The sequence below is a fragment of the Cupressus sempervirens genome, chromosome 1, assembly GCF_028749045.1.
Source record: "Cupressus sempervirens isolate cs-2001-9-10 chromosome 1, ASM2874904v1, whole genome shotgun sequence".
Taxonomy (NCBI): domain Eukaryota; kingdom Viridiplantae; phylum Streptophyta; class Pinopsida; order Cupressales; family Cupressaceae; genus Cupressus; species Cupressus sempervirens.
This window is the reverse complement of record NC_143118.1, coordinates 221,525,980-221,550,189: the sequence shown is the minus strand read 5'-3', so window position 1 is coordinate 221,550,189 and position 24,210 is coordinate 221,525,980. Positions and strand designations below refer to the sequence as shown.

Below are 24,210 nucleotides of genomic sequence, written 5' to 3'. Positions count from 1 at the left end.
TTTTATTTCCTTCTAGAACGGTGAAGGAAAAGAATAAATATAGGCAAAAGGAAAAGAATAAATAGAGGCAAGAGCTTCATTGTTAGGCATCCGATTATTGTCAATTGCATTTGATATAAACTTGGGGTAAGAAACTAAGGGTTTCTGATTTCAGTTAGCCATTGGAGAGCATCAATTCTTCAATGTTGCAACCATTTGAGGTGTTGAAATATCCATTGAATTTGGCATTTAGGAGAGCTTCATTCTGGATTTCTATTTGTGCTTAAATTGGAGAATACATTTATTGCTGGCTGCTGTAGTGCTATGAACAGTGACGTGAACAGTACTCACGCTATAGTACTTGGCTTGATTATGATTGCAATTTCATCTCCTTCATTGGGCAATTGGTATATCAGATTCTACAATCAATTTGCATCATTTAAATTGGTCATTTGGCATTGTAAAGGTGGCTGTCATAAGTAGCTGTAGATGCACATTTTATATCAGATTTATAATGTCATTTCTACTCATTTTTTTGGGGTTGCAAAGCCAAGAGCCTTGGAATATTATGTTAAGCATTGCATTAGAAAATATCTCAGTACAGGAATGATAAGTTACAGGTCTATATATTTGATGTAATGTGCATATTTATATCTTCCATGATTGCTATAATAGTATGCATGCCAAGTGTTTGACAAAATACCAATTGGTTGTGAGTACATATTTTTCATTTGAAATTCATCTATATGTATTTGAAAAGCCAAAAGAGAATTGCATATGCATTTAGTTCTTTTCTTAGATATAGTAGTAATCAATTACAGGCTTTTAGATTCCCTTTGATATCATTTCAAGCAAGCATAATTAGTGTGAAACTTAGAAACAACAAGCATAGATATCGTATTGGAAGTGTTTGACAATATTCCTTGACCTACAAATCAACAAGTTGAGGTTCAAATTGACAAGGGATATTACATTGTTAGCAAAGCTTGCTTGCAAAGTGTTTGACGAAATGTCAAACAACTGAATTAGAGAAGAATTTGGTATTTCACGAAGTTATAACCGGTTGGGGTTATTACAAACATTGCAATGAAACAAAAAAAAAAAACGTGAAAATCAGAAAATGCAAGAGAGATAAGTAGACTATAAAAAAAAAATGACTGTTTGCAATTCTTCAGTAGCATAGGTTTAGTAGTGTTGATGTTTTGAACCTAAATAGCATTACATGTAATGAATAGGAACTCAGTAAAAATATACAAACAAATGGGAAAAACCTCCTACTCAAGGGGAAAACCCAAGCACTCTAAAAAATAGATCATTGTAGAATATTTTTGAGAAAACTTAAAGGAGATCATTGTAGGTGAGAATGATCTCTCACACAATTATAAAACACTGACAAGTAGCTTTACAAAGATGAGGATGTGCACTGGCTGGATAAGGCCAAGCACATGTGAACATCTCTAGAATTGGATATTGGAAAACTACACCATAGCAAAATATGCATGCAATCAATCAAGCTCTAGGGAATTGAAATCTTTTTCAATTGGTCAATTTCAAATGTATTAGAGGCTCTAGTAAATTGGGTCAATTATACTTACTGATATTCACAATAAAAATGAAGTACAATAGAAGAAATAATAACTAGGGCAGTTCTCATCATTTTGCTCCCATTAGTAGGAAACTAGCACCAACTTATACATAAGATGAGGAAAAGTCTTTATAAAACTTGAATTGGATGATCAATTGCTATATATTGGTGGAGGACCTTAGTGGTCAACGAGGTAAGTAGTACTTCGCTTCTTGTAATTATTGTGATTCAAACACGAACTAAAAGTCTCTCTACCCAGTGATTGGAATTTACAAGGGTTGCATTGATATGAGTATGAACTGAAAAGTTATCCATCATAGAGGGCATATTTCAGATCCAAGCTACTATGTTCTCCCTTTGATTTTCTGATTATGATATTATATCATGTTAGGATTACCTAGGAGTAGACCACAAACCAGTAGCATAGAAAAATCTTGATTGATATTATCAAAGAGAACTAAAATGCACATCAAGGCTTGCATATATAAGCAATGTGGATGGGGTGGACAAGTCAGATACAACAATGAACTAATCCTCAAAGATGGACACTAGTGAGGACACTTGACAAGTGTATGAGCAAGTGGCTAATTTACATGCAACTAGTCTCTGACTAAATGAATACACATGTCAACACCACATGAGATGAGACAATTGACAAAAATGCCTAAGTAATGTGAAAAGGTCAATCTTGAAAGAGTTGACAACTAACTAGCTAGGTAATGACACTATTTACGCTAACATCCCTTGGTAGAACTTAGGAGGTAATGCATGCATAATGATGAGCCTCAACTACTAGGCCATGTTAGGTACTAATATACAAGTATTTTAGAAACATAGCCAAGGAGAAAATCCTGTGGGTACAAAATCCTCTCCAAAAGAGAAATGATAAAATAATGAATGTACAAGTGCAGAAGATAGGTCATAGAAGAAAGGAGTCATGATATCCCCCCAAAGACTACTTCTATGCACTAGTACAATGAATGTTGTCCCAATGGGAGATTGTGTGAAATGGTAATCAAATGTATTAACAAAGGAGATGAGGGATCCTTATAAAGAAATTAGTAGATGAGTTTTAGAACAAAAGAAATCGTGTACTAAAACAAAACAAGAAAGTTACTAAAACGAACTATTCAACTTCAACAAGGTACCAAATGAAGCAATAACGGAGTTCTATATGTTTTGTTCACTCAATGAAAATTGGATTCTTCGAAGATTTAGTACTCCTTAGTTGTCGCAGAACAAGTTTAAAGGCCTTGCTTGAGATATTTTAATATTAGAAAGCATCCTCCTAAGCAAAACTGCTTCACATCCTTCTTTTATAGTTCCTTGCTTTTGTCGAGGAAAGAGTTACTATATGTTTCTTCTTACTAGTTCAAGTGACTACATGTGTGCCAAGACTAAAGGCATATTTAGAAGTAGACTTTCTATCATCAACATAGTCTATTCAATCTAAGTCCGTAAAACCAATCAGCCGAGGATCTTTGCTTTTGTTGAACAAAATGCCTAAGTTAGGGTCCCTTTTACACATCTTAGTACATGATATGCTGCAATCCAATGTTCAGATATGCATGTCCTAACATAACTTATATAAGATATATGAGGCTAACAACTAGTTGTATGAATTCGGGCTCATTCACCATTGGCGAGTTTGATTTGGCTGATAGTTTCAACCCTTTCTCCATAGGTGTAGATGAGACTTTGGAGTATTGCATCTTGAACTTGTATAGAAAACTCTTGGCATATGGCAATTAAGAGATGAAAATACTACCACCTGTTTGCTAAATCTCTACATTGAGAGAATAATGCAAAATACCCAACTAAAAATTAGGTCTAGTGGCTTTATGATATATGAGACTGCCAACTATTTTCCAAAAAGCCAACTCATTCACCATTGGTGAGTCTGATTTGGTGATAGTTTCAGCCCTTACTCCATATGTTTGTTGATGTGTGTTTTATAATAACACTAACAAAATAGTAAAATAGTAAGTCATCTTATCCTCTAGAGCAAAATCCTGTGTATGCTGAGAATGCAAAAGATCATTCAGGTGAGTCCAAGGTTCTTTACTGTCATGTCTTGACTTGTGTATAAGCTCAATGGTCAATTTGATATGCTGGTATCACAAAGGGACTTACGTTCAAATTGCTCTTCACTTTTGCGTCGATGTTGTCAGGAAATCCTTCATCGGATATTGCAATTGCCTAATGCTGCTTCTTTGAATGACGCTACTAAAATGCACTGAAATTAAAGGGAAAAGGTTAGAAGGATCTAAACTTACTCCTAAGGGCAATGATATCAATAGATAGTGCTTCAGTGGAGAAACTCCCAACAACCAAGCTCTACTTCACCAAAATCAATTACAACTATGTGAGAATTGGTGCAATCTTTTAAGGATTGTGTAAAGAATTTTCACATCATACATATTCACCAATATTATGAACAATGAATATAGTAATGGAAGTTAAGCATCCATATAAAGTGGGCCTTAGGATACCTTTAAATTGCAACTTACAATCAACAATATGCAAAAGGTATGAGCCAAGGAAATTCATCAAACACCAGTACATTTCTCTATCGAAATCAAAGCACTTTATCTAACAAAACTACTTTACTCTAAGTGAGGGAATTATGAAACTAGGCAAGCACCAAAATACCACCATGAAACCATCAATGAAAATCCTATCATCTCGGTAGCTCATAGAAACAATCTCAAAATTCATATTTTTACAAATGAGAAGTGAGGCTTTTATATAGGTCCTTGATAACAAGTGACCCAGACCAAAACACTAGTTGATGGCCCAAATTTTGCCAGCTCAATCCTAATTAGGGTTTGGGAAAGAAGAAGAAAGCTACATTAGTGAAGGGGCCCAAATGGATCAATCAGGAAGAAGCCACCATCTTAGTGGGTAATAAATGTCTACTATGCATGTTCATCTAGTAGGGGAGTGGGGCAAAATGAATGCCTACTGTTGGTTATCAAAATCACTGGTTAGAAACCTACAAGCCTTGCCTGCTCGATGCTGGGTATCTAACTGATTTTGGCCAACTTGACAGGACTGACTTCAGTCCTCTGCGCTTTTGGTTCCACTGGACCAAGGCCTGTTCACCTAAATCCTGGATGGCAAAACTCAATTCCAAGATGATTTATAGCGGATTGTTGAAATCAAATAGACTCCTCAATTGGCAAGCATCAAGGAAGACTTCAAATGGTGATTAATAACTTCAAACTTTGATTATTTATAAGAGTTGTATTTTGCTGAAATAAAAAATTAAAATGAATTACAAAGTGAAATTAAATTCTCAAAGAGAAAAGATGAGGAAATGCCAGCATTGGACTCAAAATTTAAGAGCAGGGTTATGACCAGTGCCGGATTCTAGTTGGGTAATAGAGTCAACATACACTTCTTACATACAACTTTACAGTACTGAAGGTATAATATTTGCTAAAAATTTAATTAATTTGATGCCACAAATTGTTATGTTTCAGCGTATTCAAATTAGTCTATTATATTTTAACCATCATGGACACAATAGATACAAATAATGTGAAAGAAGTGACTTCCTGCACTATTCGTATTAATCAAAGTTGAACAGCATTAAACAATTTAATGTTCTAATCAAATTAATAAATTTTGGACAAATAAATAAACAAACCATAAAGGACGAGAATTATACAATTGAACTCTATGACAAATAAAATCTCTTACTGGTTTGGTTGTAGGACAAATTGCACTAAAGACACTCAATGTTTTGATGTTCAATTCAGTACATATCGATCCTCACAATATCCAGATTTAAAGCTCAGAAATCTGTCTCCTTGGCTTTGTTCAAATCCTCAATTTTTCCTTTAGAGAGATACGGAAGATTCAATAGTGCCAACAAAAGATTACTTTACAATAAAAGCCTCTATATGTCTATTAAAATATATGCCTGATCACAGATAATAGCCGTCTCCTTCAAAAACAATGATGAATGATGATCCTCCATGGTTTTATTTTACATATATTTATAAACATAGAAGGGGTGTCGGTTTCCTTCCAAAAGTCGCACCCATTCATAACAATAACCGATCATTGTTAAATGGTAGTATAACCTATGCAAAATACTTAATATAATTTAATCCTTCCAAGATTCAACTGGTGGTGACTAAAGTGTCCATCGCAAATCTCTTGCAGCCTCATCGGGTGGTAATATCCTTCAAAAGGTATATGTTTTTCAACTCGCAAATGGGAGAAAAACCTGGACGGCAGAACTTCAGCAAATATATTTATTGCATCGCTGTAACTTATCATTTCACCGGAGGTATTGCTGGTGCATGTTCCTATTTCGATCTCCTGATTCCTTCCACAAATACCATGAGAAACCCCTCCAGGACTCCTCTCCATGCACGTATTCCTGCCCTTATTCGTACAGACAACATTCTTCACACCTGCGAGAGACACAAAGCATCATTAGATATAGATCCTCAAATAATGATAATTATAAAACCCTGTTTGGGAGGCTCCCACACGGTACGAAAGCCTTCAGAATTGCTTTATAGTGCAACCAAGTGTTATCTATTTGGAACGACTACCATGGATGCTATTTATTTATATACTTTTCTCTGTGGCATCTTTCCATTAGTGTAGTCGGCTCTAGTTTTAACTCTGGAATTTGATTAGATAAAGATAATCTGAAGTCACATGCATCATTGGACCCATGGATTGCAAGATATGTTGCTGGATCATTCATTTTACAAATTCCCAATATTCGTTTCTGATTTGTTCAAAGTTTTCCAAACTGATGATCACTTTACACAGGGGTCTTCGTATCACACTCCACAATTATTTTCAATTGAATCGCTGTTGAATATGACCACATTTTCTTTGCAGAAATCGCATCCTTTGAAGTGGCTGCTTGTTACGTCTTGTGCTTTGCTATTTTCTTGTGTGAGAAGATCCCGATCCTTCCAAATAGTCAATGCCAACTGCGACTGTATCTCAGGAAAATGCCTAAAATTTCTGAGTTCCATCACCTACTATGCATAAAATGTTAAAAATGTTAGCTTGTGAGAAATTGAATCTGTATTTTTTCATGACTATCCTAAAATAAATTTTGCATAACTGATTACAGTAGTCATATATATATAATATTATATATACATATATATATATATGCTCAAGGTTAGACTAAAACACTTATATAATGTAATGTAATCAGTAATGTCGATAGCACATAATTATTATATTCTGCAATTCATATAATGCACACGTAAATCAGTATTACCTTATACCATCGATGGAAAATGCACTTACGTAAATACCGCTGATTACTTTACATGGTGCATAGCGTTGACAAAGGAATGCTAACTAATCTTGCTTTCCGTTTCAAACCTTTGTGAACCGACTCTTGGTCATTGGGTTATTGGTATGTGACCTTTCATCATGTCTTCTCACTGCGCCCTTAACTTGATATATATATATATATATTATGATCTGCAGTGTGAAGTAGATCAATTACAGTGGAAATCGTACTCTCACACTTGCAGATCATAACACATAAAATCAGATATATATATATATATATATATATATATATACACACAATTTCAATACATTATTTAAAATCATCAATAAACATTCAGAAATAAAATAACAGTATCTTAACAAGATTTAGAAAATTGAGATTTACACCAATCAAGATCACAACTTTATAAATTTTACATGGTATTAGAGCCAAATTGGTAGAGAAATCTCAATTTTTTGTGAAGGAAGAAATAATGGCAAACAACATCAGGGTGGAAGACAAACTTGAAGGTACATCAAATTTCTTCTCTTGGAAAACCTGTATCATTATGATTCTGGAAGAACTGGAACTTGAAGAATATATTGAAAAAGATATCCCAATACCTCAAGATGAAATTGAAAAACTCACTTGGAAAAGACGTAATAATAAAGCAAGGAAAATCATTGTTGATTTAGTTAAAGATCACATCCTTTCTTCCATATCAAAGATCAAAAGTGCATATGAAGTATTCAAGACCATAAAAAATACATTTGAAATAAATAACTCAAGTAGACTAATCACCTTAAAATCCCAATTACTGAATACTAAAATGGAAAAAGGAGATTCTATTCACTCTTACTTTGAGAAAATTTCTGAAACAAAGAAACAACTATCTGCCATTGGAAACAAAATCGAAGATCAAGAACTCTCATTAATAGTTCTAAGAGGGCTTCCAATGTCTTGGGATACTTTCATACAAGTTGTAAGCAGACCTACAATTCCTACTTTTGATCAATTAAAAAATGAATGCATAGCAGAAGAATCAAGGCTAATCTCCAGAGGAATCACTTCAAATCAAGAAGGAGAAAATCAGGCTCTTCACACTGTCTCAAATAAAAGAAAGAGGAAATTCAATAAAAGGAAATTTAATAATAATAATAAAAAGAAGTTCAATAAAGATCATTCTCATGTTAAGTGTTTTAAGTGTGAGAAAATAGGACACACCTTCAGAAACTGTCCAGAAAGAGAGAAAATTCTAGCCTCCCTTGCTGAAATAAAGGAAGATGAAAATCAACTATACTATTCCGCACTTTCAAGTGAAGTAAATTCAAATAAAGAAGCTTGGATCGTAGACAATGGTGCATCTCGTCACATCTCTGGATTCAGAGATATGTTTGATACATTTGGAACTTATATCACTAAAGGAGTTACAATTGGAGACAATTCTACTTATCTTGTAAAAGGTATTGGGACATGTTCTATAAAATTAAAAATTGGAACTACCCTTAATCTTAAAAATGTCTTATTTGTACCAGGCATAAAAAGGAACCTAATTTCTATCTCAAGTCTAATCGATGATGGATATCATGTCACCTTCAACAAAGACAAAGTACTATATTGGCCTATTAACTCAAATATGAAAAATGCTATTACCATAGGGTCCAGATTTGGAACATTATATAGATTAAGCAATATTCAAACTCAAGCTCTTAGTCTTGAAACATCCAATGTTAATGAATTATGGCATAGACGACTTGGGCACATTGGGTTTAGTTCACTTCCTAATTTAGATAAGATAACCTCTGGTACTCCTAAACTAGACTCATCTCATAGAGGAACTTGCAAAGGGTGTGCTCTAGGGAAAATCATGAAAAAACCTTTTCCCTCTAGTGAACATAAGTCAAAATCAGTTTTGGAACTAGTCCATTCAAACCTTTGTGGACCCATGCCCACACCTTCTCTAGGAGGTTTCTTTTAGTACATATCCTTCATTGATGATTTTTCTAGGAAGACCTGGATCTATTTCTTGAAAGTCAAAGAATCAAATGAAGTTCTATCAAAATTCAAAACCTTCAAAGCATTAGTAGAAGATCAAACAAGTAAAAGGATTAAAACATTAAGATCAGACAATGGAGGAGAATATACATCTGACATCTTCAAAAGTTTTTGTAATTCTGTTGGGATTAAGAGGGAGTATACAATACCTTATAATCCTCAACAAAATGGAGTCGCAGAAAGGAAAAAAAAGACCATCATTGAAGTTGCAAAAGCTATGTTACATGATCAAAATATGCATGTCTCATTTTGGGCAGAAGCTTCTAAGACTATAGTATACATTCAAAACAGGTGTCCACATTCATTTCTAAAGAATACCACACCCGAAGAAGTCTTCTCAGGGACCAAACCAGATTTAAGTCATCTTAGAATATTTGGATGTCCAGTATACATTCACATACCTAAAGAAAAGAGGACTAAACTTGAACCTTTTGGGAAGAGAGGTATATTTATAGGATATTGTGAAAATTCCAAGGGTTATAGAATTTACATTCCTGGACAAAGATCAGTTGAAATAAGTAGAGATGTAATTTTTGGAGAGGATTCTGCTTTAAAACTTTCAACCGGCATAGAAGATGAACCAATCTCAGATGATGAGGAAATTAGACAAACTGAAAATCAGAGGGAGCATACACTTGAAGAGAGAGAACCAGATATAACTAATGGGAAGAAAAGACCATTATGGGCAAGGAAGATGCTTGAAGAAAACAATGTGGAACTAGATGAGATCTCAAAAGAAAACAAGAGAACTCGAAATCAATCATGTTATACTACTCTTATATCTGAGATAAACAAAATCGAACCATCTACAACTGAAGAAGCCCTAAAGTCACAAGAGTGGAAAGATGCCATGGTAGAAGAATACAATTCCATAATTCAGAACGATGTTTGGGATACTGTACCTAGGCCTAAAGACAAGACAGTTGTATCTTCAAAATGGTTATACAAAATCAAATACGCCGTTGATGGAAGCATTGAAAAACATAAAGCTAGATTTGTTGCTCGAGGATTCTCCCAGAAAGCTGGCATTGACTATGAAGAAACTTTTGCTCCAGTAGCTCATTACACTTCTGTAAGAACAATTATTGCAATTGCGGCATCAAAAGGATCGAAGATTCATCAAATGGATGTGAAAACTGCTTTCCTAAATGAGGTCATTAATGAAGAAGTCTACATAGAACAACCTGAAGGGTTCACCATAAAAGATAAAAATTTATACGTATGTAAACTCAAGAAAGCACTCTATGGTCTCAAACAGGCTCCTCAAGCTTGGTATGAAACGATAGATAAATACCTTTCCCAACTTGGATACTCAAAAAATGAAGCCGACTCTAACATTTACTTCAAAACCACTAATGATGGAATGGTAATACTTGTTCTATATGTTGACAACTTGTTAATAACAGGTGAAGATAAATTAATTGAAAAATGTAAACAAGATCCGATAGCTGAATTTGAAATGAAAGATTTAGGGTTACTACACTACTTCTTGGGATTAGATGTTAATCAGAAAGAAGACTACATTTTCTGACATCAAGGAAAGTACACTAAAGATATTTAGACTAGATTTGGAATTATGGATAGTAAGCCTTTATCTACTCCGATGGAAACAAACTTACACAAGCTAAAAGAAGAAGCATCAAAATCTGAGGACATTGATCCTACTCTCTTCAGACAAATAATTGGATCTCTTATGTATCTTGTGAATTCCAGACCGGACATATGCTATGCTACAAATTTCCTTAGTCATTTTATGTGTAAACCTAAGAAGATCCATCTTATGGCTGCAAAACATATATTAAGATTATTACGAGGATCTATTGGTTTTGGATTAAAGTATGAAAATGTTGAGATAAATTTGGAAGGATATATTGATTCAGATTGGGCAGGTTGTTCCTCTAACCGCAAAAGCACTACAGGTTGTTGCTTCAGTCTTGGGTCAGCAATGAGATCTTGGTTCAGCAGAAAATAGCCAGTTGTTGCCTTGTGTTCAATTGAAGCCGAGTATGTAGCCACTTCCATGGGAGCACGTGAAGTAGTTTGGTTAAGAAAACTCCTATTTGAGCTATTTGGAAAACCTCTAAAACCAACTGTGATGCATTGTGATAATCAAAGTTGTATCAAGCTATCAGAAAATCTAGTTTTCCACAATCGATCAAAGCATATTGAGACTCCCTTTCACTACATAAGAGACATGGTCAGTAGAGATATCATTAAACTGAGTTATATCAATACAAATGAACAGAATGCTGATATTTTCACCAAACCTCTTGCGAAGTTAAAAATTGTGTACTTCCAAGAAAAACTTGGTAAAATGCATTTATTATTCATGAATAAAATTTTATTTATTGTTTTTCTTGCAAGCTTGTACTGTGAAAAGTGATGACTTTTCTTGAGAAAGGTGATGACCTTTTGTGTGTTCTGATCCTATGATAAAGTGACGACTTTATTTTAGTTGATCTATTTTCAAACAATGGTTGAAATTGTTGTTATCTTTTGGGCTGGATCTTGCCGGACACATTGGTAACCTTAATGGATCTTTTTTGGGTGATAGCCGGACACCATGAAAACCCATTGTTTTGAAGTTTGGGTTATCCTAGTTCTTTGGGCCGGATTTTGCCGGACACATTGATAACCTTCATGGGTTTTATGGGCGATAGCCGGACACCATGAAAATTCATTATGTTTTCCTTTTCTCTCTCTCTCTCTTAGTTTAAAACATAATGATGATTACTTCTTATTGTGTAAATTAAATTTATTTCAATTTCCCTTGCTAAAGAGGGAGTGTTAAGAATGTTAGCTTGTGAGAAATTGAATCTGTTTTTTTTCATGACTATCCTAAAATAAATTTTGCATAACTGATTACAGTAGTCATATCTATATATACATATAATATTTTATATATATATACACATATATATATATATATATATATATATATATATACTCAAGAGTAGACTAAAACACTTATATAATGTAAGGTAATCAGTAATGCCGATAGCACATAATTATTATATTCTGCGACTCATATAATGCATACGTAAATCAGTATTACCTTATACCATCGATGGCAAATGTACTTACGTAAATACCGCTGATTACTTTACATGGTGCATAGCGTTGACAAAGGAATGCTAACTAATCTTGCTTTCCGTTTCAAACCTTTGTGAACCGACTCTTGGTCATTGGGTTATTGGTACGTGACCTTTCATCATGTCTTCTCACTGCGCCCTTAACTTGATATATATATGTTATGATCTGCAGTGTGAAGTAGATCAATTACAGTGGAAATCGTACTCTCACACTTGCAGATCATAACACATAAAATCAGAGATATATATATATATATATATATATATATATACAGTTTCAATACATTATTTAAAATCATCAATAAACATTCAGAAATAAAATAACAGTATCTTAACAAGATTTAGAAAATTGAGATTTACACCAATCAAGATCACAACTTTATAAATTTTACATAAAATGATCCTATGCTAGGAATAGCTTGTGCTTGATTCTTCTCCTTAAATGCAATCAACTTTGACTTGGGGATTGTTGACTAGATGGTGCATGACTAGGTACCATATCAGCATGTTGGGTGTCATGTACGCTCGGTCTTTTCTAATTGCATCATTTCGTAACCCACATCCAACTTTGAATTCTCCTTTTGAAACTATCTTTACTTGAACATTTCCTTCCTTCCATGTACTTGCTTGGAAATTTATGGATTGGAAATTTGGAATCCTTCGTTTATTATTATCATTTTGGAGTTTCTTCATGTAGAACTTCCCTTGGCTATGCTCTTGGATTTTTGGATTGAGATTTGATAGTTTAAAGTCCTGAAGCTTGTATACCTTGAACTAGGTCACTTTAAACTTGCATATCTTCAACATCTATTGGAATTCTAGAACTTGAATGTTGTCCTTAATCATGTGGGATTGGAATTCTTCCTCCTGCAAAATAAAATAATTGACATAATAATCACATAAAAATTCTTTCATATTCTCTCTAAATTCTTTCTTTGACATTCCATGCCAAATTCTCTGATTCTTCAAACTCTTTGCAAGTTCATCTCTCTAGAATGCCATTTTCTCTCCGAAAATTCTCTCTCTCTTCAAATCTTCACACCTCCCTCTTCTCATCCTTTAAATTCACATTGTCACACTTTCTCTTTTATATTCCAATAATTCCCCTTTCGTTGTTTGTCTTCATTAACATTTCTCAGCCCATTGGGACACACTTGAATAGGGTAGAATTTGAGAGCTGGAGAGGGAATTTCCATACTTAGCCAAATTTATTTATTCTTTGCAATTTCTTCCGTGGTGGAGACATTTTCCAACACTTATCCATTTTTCATCTTTCTTGCAATTTCTTCCATGGAGGAGAAATTTTCCAACACTCAGCCATTTTCTCTTTATTGGATGAATTGTTTTGCAGCACTTCGCCATTTTTTTTTCACAAAGGAGAAATTTTCCAACACTTCATTTTTCCTTCTGTGAAGGAGAAATTTTCCAACACTTAACCATTTTTTCTTCTGCGGAGGAGAAATTTTCAACCACTTAGCCATTTTTTCTTCTGTGGAGAAGAAATTTTCCAACACTTAACCATTTTTTCTTCCGCGGAGGAGAAATTTTCCAACACTTGGCCATTTTTTCTTTTGTGGAGGAGATATTTTCCGACACTTGCCATTTTTTCTTCTGTGGAGAAGATTTTCTCCAACACTTTGCCATTTTATTTTCCACGAAGGAGAAATTTTCCAATGCTTTGCCGGTTTTTCTTTCACGGAGCAGAAAGATTCCAACACTTAGTCATTTTGCATTCCGTGGAGGAGAAATTTCCCAACACAACCATTTTTTCTTGTGGAGGAGAAATTTCTATTTACAACCGTTTCTTCTTCCATGGATGAGAAATTCTCCAACACTTAGCCACTTTTTCTACCAGCGCTAAAATATCCATGCTACAGTAGAGCGAACAGTACACGTGCTACAGTGCCAACAGTTTCTAGGAAGGAGCTGGAACAGTTAATAATAATTCTGAAATTGCCAAAGCAGTCTGGAAAATCGATGTATTCAGCTGTACCAGTCTTGGGGTGTTTTTAAAGGAGCTGCATTGGTTACACTGAAACTGGAGGGTGCCATACAAGATTGAATAGAAGATGTGCCAGGCCTGAAACTCTGATTGGGTAGCGTTTGTGTGATGTGTTTTACATGTGACATCTTAGTTTGACCAAACATACAAAAAACAGTGTCTTTTGGCATAGTCATCAGCATTGAAAGTAATGTAAATCAGTTTGTTATTCAGATATTTAACTGAGTTCTTAAAATCAGTTCGTTAACAGTAACACTACTCTGATTGGGTTAATGTGAGTTTTTAAGCTAACTGTTTGATATAATTGCATGCCAACTGTTTGATAGAATTCTTGAGTGTTTCAAAAAAGAGAAGGTGCAAAAGATTCATTGACTAATCAGGGGTGATTATTACAGGAAAATATATTGAACTGTTGACAAAAGTTGTCAAAGATGAAATATCTTATCATTTGTGGAAACAAAACTTGATTGATTTGAACTCCCACACCACCAGGGTCAAGTGGTAGATCAGTGCCCAAGTTGATATATAAATTATAATTAGTTTATGCAAATTGTGATTTATATATTCAATTGAGGCAATTTCCAAATGTTTTACTAAATAGTATTTGATAAATATATAGAAATAAGAATTGTTAATGTTTTGAATAACAAAAACTGAATATTCTATTTTTTTTTTCATAATATAGTCACCATTTTTGGGTTCCTCGTAAATCCATGAAAATAATTAATAATTAATAATTTTTAAATTGTTTGAAAATGTACTTTGAAAGAAAATTTTAATTAATTATTTATAATGTGCCTAAGTGTGCAAATATTGAAAATTCAAATTAAGCCACTTTTTGGGTAAAAAAGGATGAATTAAATTCAAAAGTGATTGTATTTTTGTTTCTAGGTTCATTTATGCAGTATTATTTGCATCAACATTTTACATCACACTCCATGATCTATCATCAGGATAAGAGTTGTAAGAGGAAAAAAAGTGAATAGTGTCATGTCCTCTCTCTAGTTTGACTAGCAGAGTCATGAGAGTTGGCCTATTATTGGAGTCTCGTAAGCTAGCAGTGGTGGATAGAGGCTCATACTAGATACTCAGTGACCAGAGTTGGTTCTACAATTAGTTTGAGAGCTAGTCGGGGCAGTTCCTTAATTTTAGGGATTTTCCTAAAATTTAGGAGGTTTTAGCAGTGATCAAATTTGAGGCTCTTTAGGACCAGTATATAGTTTCAGTATTAGGGTGATAGGGTATATTCCCTAGTTTCTAGGAGCATCCCTAGTTTTTAGGGATGGGACTGCTAGTTGGCCCACATTGCCCAGCATCAGTCACATGCAGGTGACATGACTCATTCATTGATTATTTGGTTGGTTTGGCTTTCCAGTTGAATAAAAGGAAATATTTTTAATATTTCCTAAGTTTGCGTTTAAATAAAATAAGATAAAGCTATTTATATAGCTAATTGGAGTGATAACTGGATTTTGGCTTCATTTGGTCAGGCAGGCCTGTGTTATAGCTCGTTGGAAAGGTCTTGAATTATTATAACTTATTTTCATCATCCGGAGACCATCGGGTACATAGAGTTATGTTATTTGAGAAAACGGATATTTTTCCTATAGATAAAGGCCTTTCAATTGAGAAGATGCCATTTTATACTAAAGGGAAAGGCATATTCTCCCTTTAGGGATTGATTGGCTTTGAGAGGGAGATAAAAAGAGATGTTGGCTCATTCTTTCATTATCTTTTACATCTTCATTCTTGGTATTTGTGATTTTGCTCTGAGGAGCGATTTTAGAGGACTGAGACGCAAACTCTAGAGCCTGGTTATTGGGACGCAAACCCCAATAGATGGTTTCAGCAGCATTCTACAGTATTGTTTCCGCAGTTGACAAAGATTGTTAAGTTCAGCATTTGGGGGTGCTTGTGCATTGCACGTTGAGCATATTGTTTGGCATGGTGGGATCTTCTTGCTGCCTTGGTGTGACTATAGCAGCCGTACGAATGCCTTTTAGCTGGCACGTGATTTGTTGGTTGGATTATGTCACCCATCTCTACCCTTTTGGTGCGTGGCTGGTCCATTCTTGCAGCTGGTGTATTCATTCCTTGTTTGTAAACACATTTGCTGACATACTGTTTACATATCTTGCCTAGTTTGATTTGTAGCTATTCTGGTTGACTGAATATTATAATATTTGCTGCTGTTGTTAATTATTGGTTTACTTATATCTGGAAAATACAAAAAAGAAGAAACAATCTTTCTGCAACTTTTGTCTAAAATCTATTATTTTAATTAAAATTTACAAAAGTTCAGTGAAAGGATGCTTTTGAGATCTTTCAAATAGATTGCAGACCAAGACATCTTTTATTCACTTTTTTTTCCCTTACAGCTCTCATCCTGCTGATTGATCATCAAGTGATCTGAAATGTTGATGTAAAAAATAACTACAGAGCTGAATCTAGAAACCAAAATACAGTTTGATCTATGGACTGGAGAACTGATCTCTCTGATTATAAAGTGACTGTAATTCTTTATTTCCAGAAGTTTATGGGAAAGCTTGTAAAAGAGGACTTGGGTCTCATTCATGAGAGAGAGAGAACTTTTTTACTTCTCTGCTGAGATTTTATTAGTTTGTGCCTGAGAGCCAAACCTTTACCTGCAGAATTAAAAACCAAAGGGATTCTGGAGCTGAGGACAGACACCCTCCTGCTAAATCAGGGTAGTTCCACATAGGGTTTCAGAGGGTATTCACAGTTACCCACAACAAAGGACCCCAAAACCCACTTTTTTCCACTTACTCGGGACTATTTGTTGTCCTTCAGGATGAAGTTTTGCCAGTTCTAATTATATTTAATTTATTATTTTAGGGTGATTAAATGAATGCTATTTTATTTGAAAGCTCCATTTTCTGTATCAATTCATACGAGGCCCTGATCATGAGAGACCAAAATTAGTGAAGGTGACTATTACTGATTTAAATCATAGTTATAATATGATGTTAGAAAACAAAGGCAAATGAGTCATTGCGGAGTCAAGGGGTAGTCAAACATTTTTGGGCACTTCAAAAAGAACTGAATTGCAGATATATATAACAGATTGGTCTTGTTGGAAAAGTGGATACTAGTTTGAGTGGTAAGAAATCATTATTGGGTGATTCATTATCAATGGAGTTTAGCTTCCATGGAAATCAAAATGTTTTTCCTAAGATTGTAATTATCTATCTTGGTGTGGATCTTACTTAAGTGCTGACTTCATAAAATTGTGTTTTTTGACGATTAGCTAGAAAAAGATGGAATTTCTGAAAGATAGCCATGAATGAGCACTAGAACACAAGAGTTTATTCTTTAAGGAAATTGGCTTCCATTTTGGTGGACTTGTCAAAACGGAAGATCATTGGTTTATCTAATTTGCCAATGTAGCAGGAAAAAATCCTTCACAACATTAGGGAATGGTAGGAAATCTGATTTGGCAGTAGTTAGAATGGTCAGACAGGTAAACTGGACAAGGGAAGGAGATGCCATTTTCTATTTGAAAAAATGATGTGCATAGGAATTGACTACATTTTTGAGGTTTGTGAGAAAAGGGAAAAGTTACTATTTATTTGGCCTGGGATTTAGAGCAAGTCGTGTGAATTTCAGACTATGCTGGGAGATTTATCCTCAGTTTGATATTTAATTACATTTCTCCAGGTGCACAGATAAACTAGCACAAAAGAGAAACAGAAAAGGACAAACCTGAGGCACTAAAAGACAAAATCAGTAAAGAGTAAGATAAATCAACTGCTAAGAAACAATGCGGATAAAAGCAAAGATGGAGATATTGATAACTCGATGTGGCCTCAAAGAGGAGTTAAGCTTGATGCATCCTTCTTAATTCACTTCTCTGGCAATAAAATTGGATAGGGCATGTAAGTGAGGCATTAAAGGACAAAACAAGCATGACGTGGGGGTTTGATTGTGTTTAGTAGACAAAAAATTGAGTTTTTCTTATACATATGAAGGCAAAACAAAGAATTAAATTTATTGCTGCTGCCCTTCTATTCTTTATTGGACATGGCTAGAAATTAGAGGTTTTCCCTGTTTGAATTTTATTCTCTACCGAATCCAATTTTCTTCAATATTATTGACTAATGTTTTCAGACATTTTGGTATCTGTTTGGTGCTTGCCTAAATGTATTGTTCGTAACTGCAGACTAATAGCATTTGTTTAAATTAATTATTCAATAAAAAAGGTTTGTGTTATCTTCTTAGTTTGACTCGTGAACATCCTTTCTTTATCTTTCCACATTCTTTTATTCTCACTTTGGAGCTCTGGCTCCTTCTCAAATTTGTTAAAATGGCATTTAATCTGATTAATATGTTCTTGCAGTTGTGTCAACATTATTTCATGTTCTTTCGATTTCTATGTACTATGCACATACAGAAATTTTATGTCTTGTTTATAACTTCATACAGAGGTTTTGGACTCTTATTTGTACTTATGGTTATTAAATTCTGAATCGCTTGTTTACAGTCCTCATGGAGCTTATAGTTCTGGATTCAAGCCTATTACACATCAAGTAAGTATGATGCACACAAGATAGCACATAGCTTATTTCTTGGAAATTTGCTTACCAGCAATTGTTTTAGATTGTTTTAAAATAATTCCCAGTTATGTTTAATAAATCTATTCCTTTCATTTTGCATGATCTTGGCTAAGATGATTTTTTGCCTAGTCTATGAGTTTGTCATTTCTTACTTCTATGTTAACCTGGATATGATACATTCTACTCAATGAATAAAATTTAACAAAGGGGCATGGTCGCTCTTTATAGAATGGAAAATCCTTAGAGAAGACATGGATGCATATGAAATACTCATCTTGATTGTGAACTAGCATCCTTTCTCTTGAATGCATAACCAGTGGCATTAGAGCCACATTTTGACACCACATATAGCACTTCCTTTTAACTATAGGAGTGCTGTCCAGCTGGAATAGTCAGTAAATAAAAATCTAAAAGTTTTTGCTTCATCTATATCTTCAAACATGACCAATGTTCTTGTCCATGTGTTAGATTTCCATTCATGATCTTTTTCTAAGTTCCTATGTTCTTCCTATCTGTACTTATGCATCACCGTGTATTTCCTGCATTGTTACATCATTGTAGACCTCCGGCCTATGAGTGTGTGCATGATTCTTTGTATGCATGTGGGAAGGGGTAGGTGTGTTGTTATACGTGAGTGTGGGTGTGGATGGTGTTGATGTGAGTTTTATTCCACTACAACATGCAAGGTGGAAAAACCCAATGTTTCAAGATGAAACACCGAATACTGAATCCTCTCTTTAATAAGGATGCTTGTATGCTAATCAATGTATTTGGATTGTGTGATCAATTAAAATAACTCCATTGTTCCTTCTTATTGTGGATTTTCTCTCAGTTATAATGATGTGATTTGCTGGTGATCACAATGGGACTTACATTGTTCAGTTAATGGAGGATATCAACTGCTTCGAACATTTCCAACTAGACAAACTGCAAAGCGAAAGGGTTTAAAGAATCTAATCTGATACTAGAATGCAAGAGATGATGAATGTCTTTGTGACTTTGCTAGACATAGTTTAGCCATCCACATCAACCATGCTAGTAGGATCTTCTAAGGTAGGTTTAAGATGTTCATACGTTCAAACTATATCACTCCATTAACACCATCAATTGATGCATATCAATTTGCTAGCAATAATCGAAGTAAAGCTCATAAATATCCCATTCGATCACACAAGGCAAAATTACAATCAACAAGAAGCTAGTGGTTTGTGTTACAAACATAAATGGCAGAATACTTTTCTTATTAATCAGAGATCAAAATGATCTATATATACAAAGAGGAGAGTCGAATATAATAGAAACATTCTATTCTAGTCTACACCTAAATATTAGAAACTTTTTAAATATTTACAAAGATACAATAGCGAGCTTTAAAAAGAAACATAAAGATTATTCTAATACCCCCCCTTAATGCTCAATCTATTTACTACACCAATAGATCCCCTGAATTTAACAAACTTGTCAGGACCAAGGGGTTTTGTGAAAATATCTGCCAGTTGCTCTGAGGTAGGGACATAGAGTAACTGAATAGATCCATCTTCTACTAATTGTCAGATGTAATGACAATGAAGCTCTATGTGCTTGGCTTGTTCATGAAACACTGAGTTCTTGGCAAGTTTGAGTACTCCTTGATTGTTTGAAAACAAAGAAGTCGGACTTGCTTGAGGAATATGCATATCTGCAAGCATTTGACGGAGCCATATTGCTTCACAAGCTGCCTTGACAACTCCTCTATATTCTACTTTTGTAGAGGAGAGTGCCCGTGCTTGTTGCTTCTTACTAGTCCAGGTAACTGCTGTAGATCCGATGCTGAACACATAGCCAGAAGTAGATTTGCTGTCATCAACTGAGCCAGCCCAATCAGAATCGGTGAATCCACTGAGCTGAGGAGTAGTACTCCTTGTGTAAAGAAGACCATAATCTGAAGTACCATGTACATAGCGTAACACACGTTTCGCTGCAATCCAATGATCAGTCTTGGGGTTCGTCATGAACCGTGAGATGTAGCTGATTGCAAAATTGAGATCAGCTCTAGTAGTAGTAAGGTAGATGAGACTACCTACTAGCTGCCTGAAGAGTGTTTCATCTACAGGAGGAGAATCAAATTGTGCGGACAATTTTAGACCAGTCTCCATAGGAGTGGAGGTAGGTTTGCAATCTTGCATTGGAAACCTGTCAAGCAAATTTCTGGCATACTTGGATTGAGACAAAAAATTACTATTGTCAGTCTGCCAAACATCAATACCTAAACAATAATGAAGCAATCCGAGATCTGTCATATCAAAAGTTCTGCATAGATCCTGTTTGATTTCTGAAATCAAATGTTTTGAACTCCTAGTAATGATCAAATCATCCACATAGACAACAAGAAAAAAATATCATTACCAGAGTGTTTAATATACAGATTACTGTCTGATGGGCTATGTTGAAATCCCTGAGCAACTAAGTACTGATCAATCTTTATGTACCAAGCCCGAGGGGCCTGTTTAAGATCATAGAGGGCCTTTTGGAGTCTACATACTTTTGGTTTTGAACCGACAACCTTGAAACCTGGGGGCTGCATCATGTAGACTTCTTCCTGTAATTCACCATTGAGAAAAACACTCTTCACATCCATCTGATGAACTTTCTGTTGAAAATATTCAAGACTATGCTAGGTTACTGAGAGGGGAGGGGTGAATCAATAACCTCAAAATTTTTTATCAAATACAAATCTTAATTGCAATAATCCAATTACCATTTAGTTCATCAAATCAGATCTACTTGCATGCAAGAGAAACTAAAAACATAAAACATTCATAACATTTGAACACAATAATTTGGTGACCCAGAAACCTTCCAAATAGAAAGTAAAACTGGGGTGAGGATGATACCCACAAAACTTCAATACTGTAGCATAAAGTTGGCTGGTGAAGGCTTACATTGATCACTTCTGATGATCTGCCCTATTAGGAGCAATTAGGACTGCTAGGTCCACCTTGTTAGAGATTTTAAAAACACATAATGAAGTATGCACTTGGTAATGAGATTTGAGAAAAGACTATTAAGTCTACCTTGTTAAAGGATTTGGATTGGTTCACCTGTTAGAATGAAACAATAGATCTCTGACTTACAACTAAATTGCTGATAGAGATTCCTTGAAGTACTAATCACCTTTCTGTGATGGATATGTCTTTTCTGCTCCTTTACTGATATGGCCTTACAATACACTTTGTCTGCTGCTTGATCTTATTCGCATGCTTCTTTTTCACATTATTATTACACTTGGATATGATACAATACATTACATATATATCAATCCAATTTACATAATTACAAAGTCAGCCATCATACAAGTTAACACCAATAATACAAAGTCGGCCCATATGAAGATACTCGGGTTCTGAAGACTGACTTGGTGAAGTTCTAATACTTGGCATCCATTGTCATTACTCGGCATCGTCATGCTCTCGGTAGAAGTAGAAGCTTGGTCTATACTAATCACTTCAATGTAGTCTTGAACTCGGTCTGCACTGGTGACTCGGTAGATACTGTGTAACTCTGTATAAACTGGATTACCTGTTTATCATGACTGCACTTGGTAAACACTAATCATCATATAGCTCGGTTAACACTGGCTTCGCTTTACATGAACTGCTAGCTCAGTAAAAATTGCAAAGCTTGGTAACCACGGAAGTGCTCGGGTTGAACTGCTAGACTTCACACTAATTAAATTCACTTGGTAACCATTGAAATGCTCGGTACGAACTATAGTGCTCGGTGGCTACTGAATTACATGGCAAACACTGTAGACTGTTCAATGAGCTTGGTAGCCATACAAAATCTGAATAAGTGTTGTCACTAATAACAAACTTGACCGAATGTCAACAATCTCCCCCTTTGGCATTAGTGACAAAAACACTTATCAGCCAAAACTTATATACACCACAATGTGATACTAGCTTGGTATGGTATACTGTTTTTGAGATTTTTCAAAATTTGTCTTTGTAATTATATACAGTATACTATATCTTCAAATTCTCTGCTATATACACTTTCTCCCTTTGCATGATTCTCCCCCATACAATATACATAGTATCTCACTATACATAGCATAATAAGTGTCTCTCCCATATATAGCATACTAAGTGTCTCTCCCCCTTTTTGACAATAATGCCAAAAACTTATTTACATGGAGACGCCAAAATGAGAAAGAAAATCAGAATGTACCTTAAGAATAAGTGATAAGGTCTTGTCCCAGTTTTCTTGCAAAACTTTGCACGTATGTAGAGCAACTTGCATTTCTGCAGATAGTTGTATCATGTGATCTGCAATGGACAAGTTGTTGTCATGGATCAATGTTTTTGAATAAATAATATGCTTCTGCATTGAATCCATCATAGGAAGGATCATATTCTGAATATCTATCAGTGTAGACCGGATCCTTGCTTCTTCTCTCAACAACTCTACCTGCATATCTGACAAGAATCTGATTTTCATATGATGTGCAAAGCTTGAACTAGAGTCAAGTTGCAACTGCTGTGCACTAGCTTTCAGATCCTCATCAATCTTTGTCAGTTTTCTCTTTATTTCCTTTGTGAACTCGGTAACATCACACAACTTTCCAAAAAGTGATGTCATATTTGTGCAAGAGGTTTCAAGATTTGTCACGATTGAGGAAAGCTCCACTTGATGGATAGCAATTTGCTAAGCAATGTGCTCAAGCACTTTATTATCAAATTTATTTTCTGCTTTCTCAATCAACTTATTCTGACCACTAGTGTCCTCATTGAACTTTTGGACTGCCTCTTCTAATTGCAACAAAATGTGTTGAGAAGTATCAACTTCAATACCTATTGCCTTAGACAAGATATTCTTGGCATCATCTATGCTTTTATATTCTCTGTCTCTTTCCTCTCTAAGTTTCTACTGTTATGCCTTCTTTTGGAGTTCACCATGTGCATTTGATCCGCAGTAAGATTGTAAATGTCCCATTTGGGAATTTCAGTCTCCTCATCTGGGTCTATATCCTCCTCTATCTCCTTTCCTTTACTCAAAAATCTTGTACTCGGTTGAGCTTTAGGTTCAACTGTCCTTGTACTTAATTCCTTTGAATCCGGGATCAAAACAATAGTAGAAATAGTAAGACTAGCAGTGAAAATTGGCACAGTACCAAAAAATGGAATACTAACTGTTATGCTTGTTGAATCCAAAACTAAGGTACTTACAGAAGTATCCAAAACTGAAGTAGACAAAATTGTAGAACACACTGTATCCATTGCTGATGGTGCTGTCTCAGTAGCTGAAGAAGAGGGATGTTGAAGCTCGGTAGATGAAGTGGTAGACACTTCTATCAATGATGTACTGAGTTGTGAGGGAGCGAAGAGTGATTGGACATTTGATGTGTTAGTAGTTGTCACAATCAAACTTGCTGAAGCTGTCTCTGAGCTTGATGTTGCTATTGGTTTAGCTGGAGAGTGAGGAAGTGAAGGAATGACAGCTGCAACTATCTTAATTGGGTCGGTCTCCTCATCATCTTCCTTTGCTTCCTCAGTAGCTTCTTCCTCTTTCTCTTCATCATCCTTCATAAGTTCTTGATAGTCAACCGTGACAAATTGGGTTGAATCTTCATCATTTTCTTCATCCTTGTCACTGTCATCATCATCATCATCTTTTATCTC

At 34.9% G+C, this 24,210-nt stretch overlaps 1 protein-coding gene across 6 annotated transcripts in view; it reads left to right on the top strand.

The window, feature by feature from the left end:
• LOC149576950 (NAD-dependent protein deacylase SRT2-like) overlaps positions 1–24,210 on the top strand; it is a 221,316-nt gene that overhangs the window by 94,472 nt on the left and 102,634 nt on the right. For all 6 annotated transcript variants that reach the window (XM_089821252.1, XM_089821222.1, XM_089821243.1 and 3 more), the window contains one exon: positions 18,478–18,523. In XM_089821252.1, the coding sequence (XP_089677378.1) occupies positions 18,478–18,523 (46 nt within the window). The remainder of the gene's footprint in view (positions 1–18,477; positions 18,524–24,210) is intronic.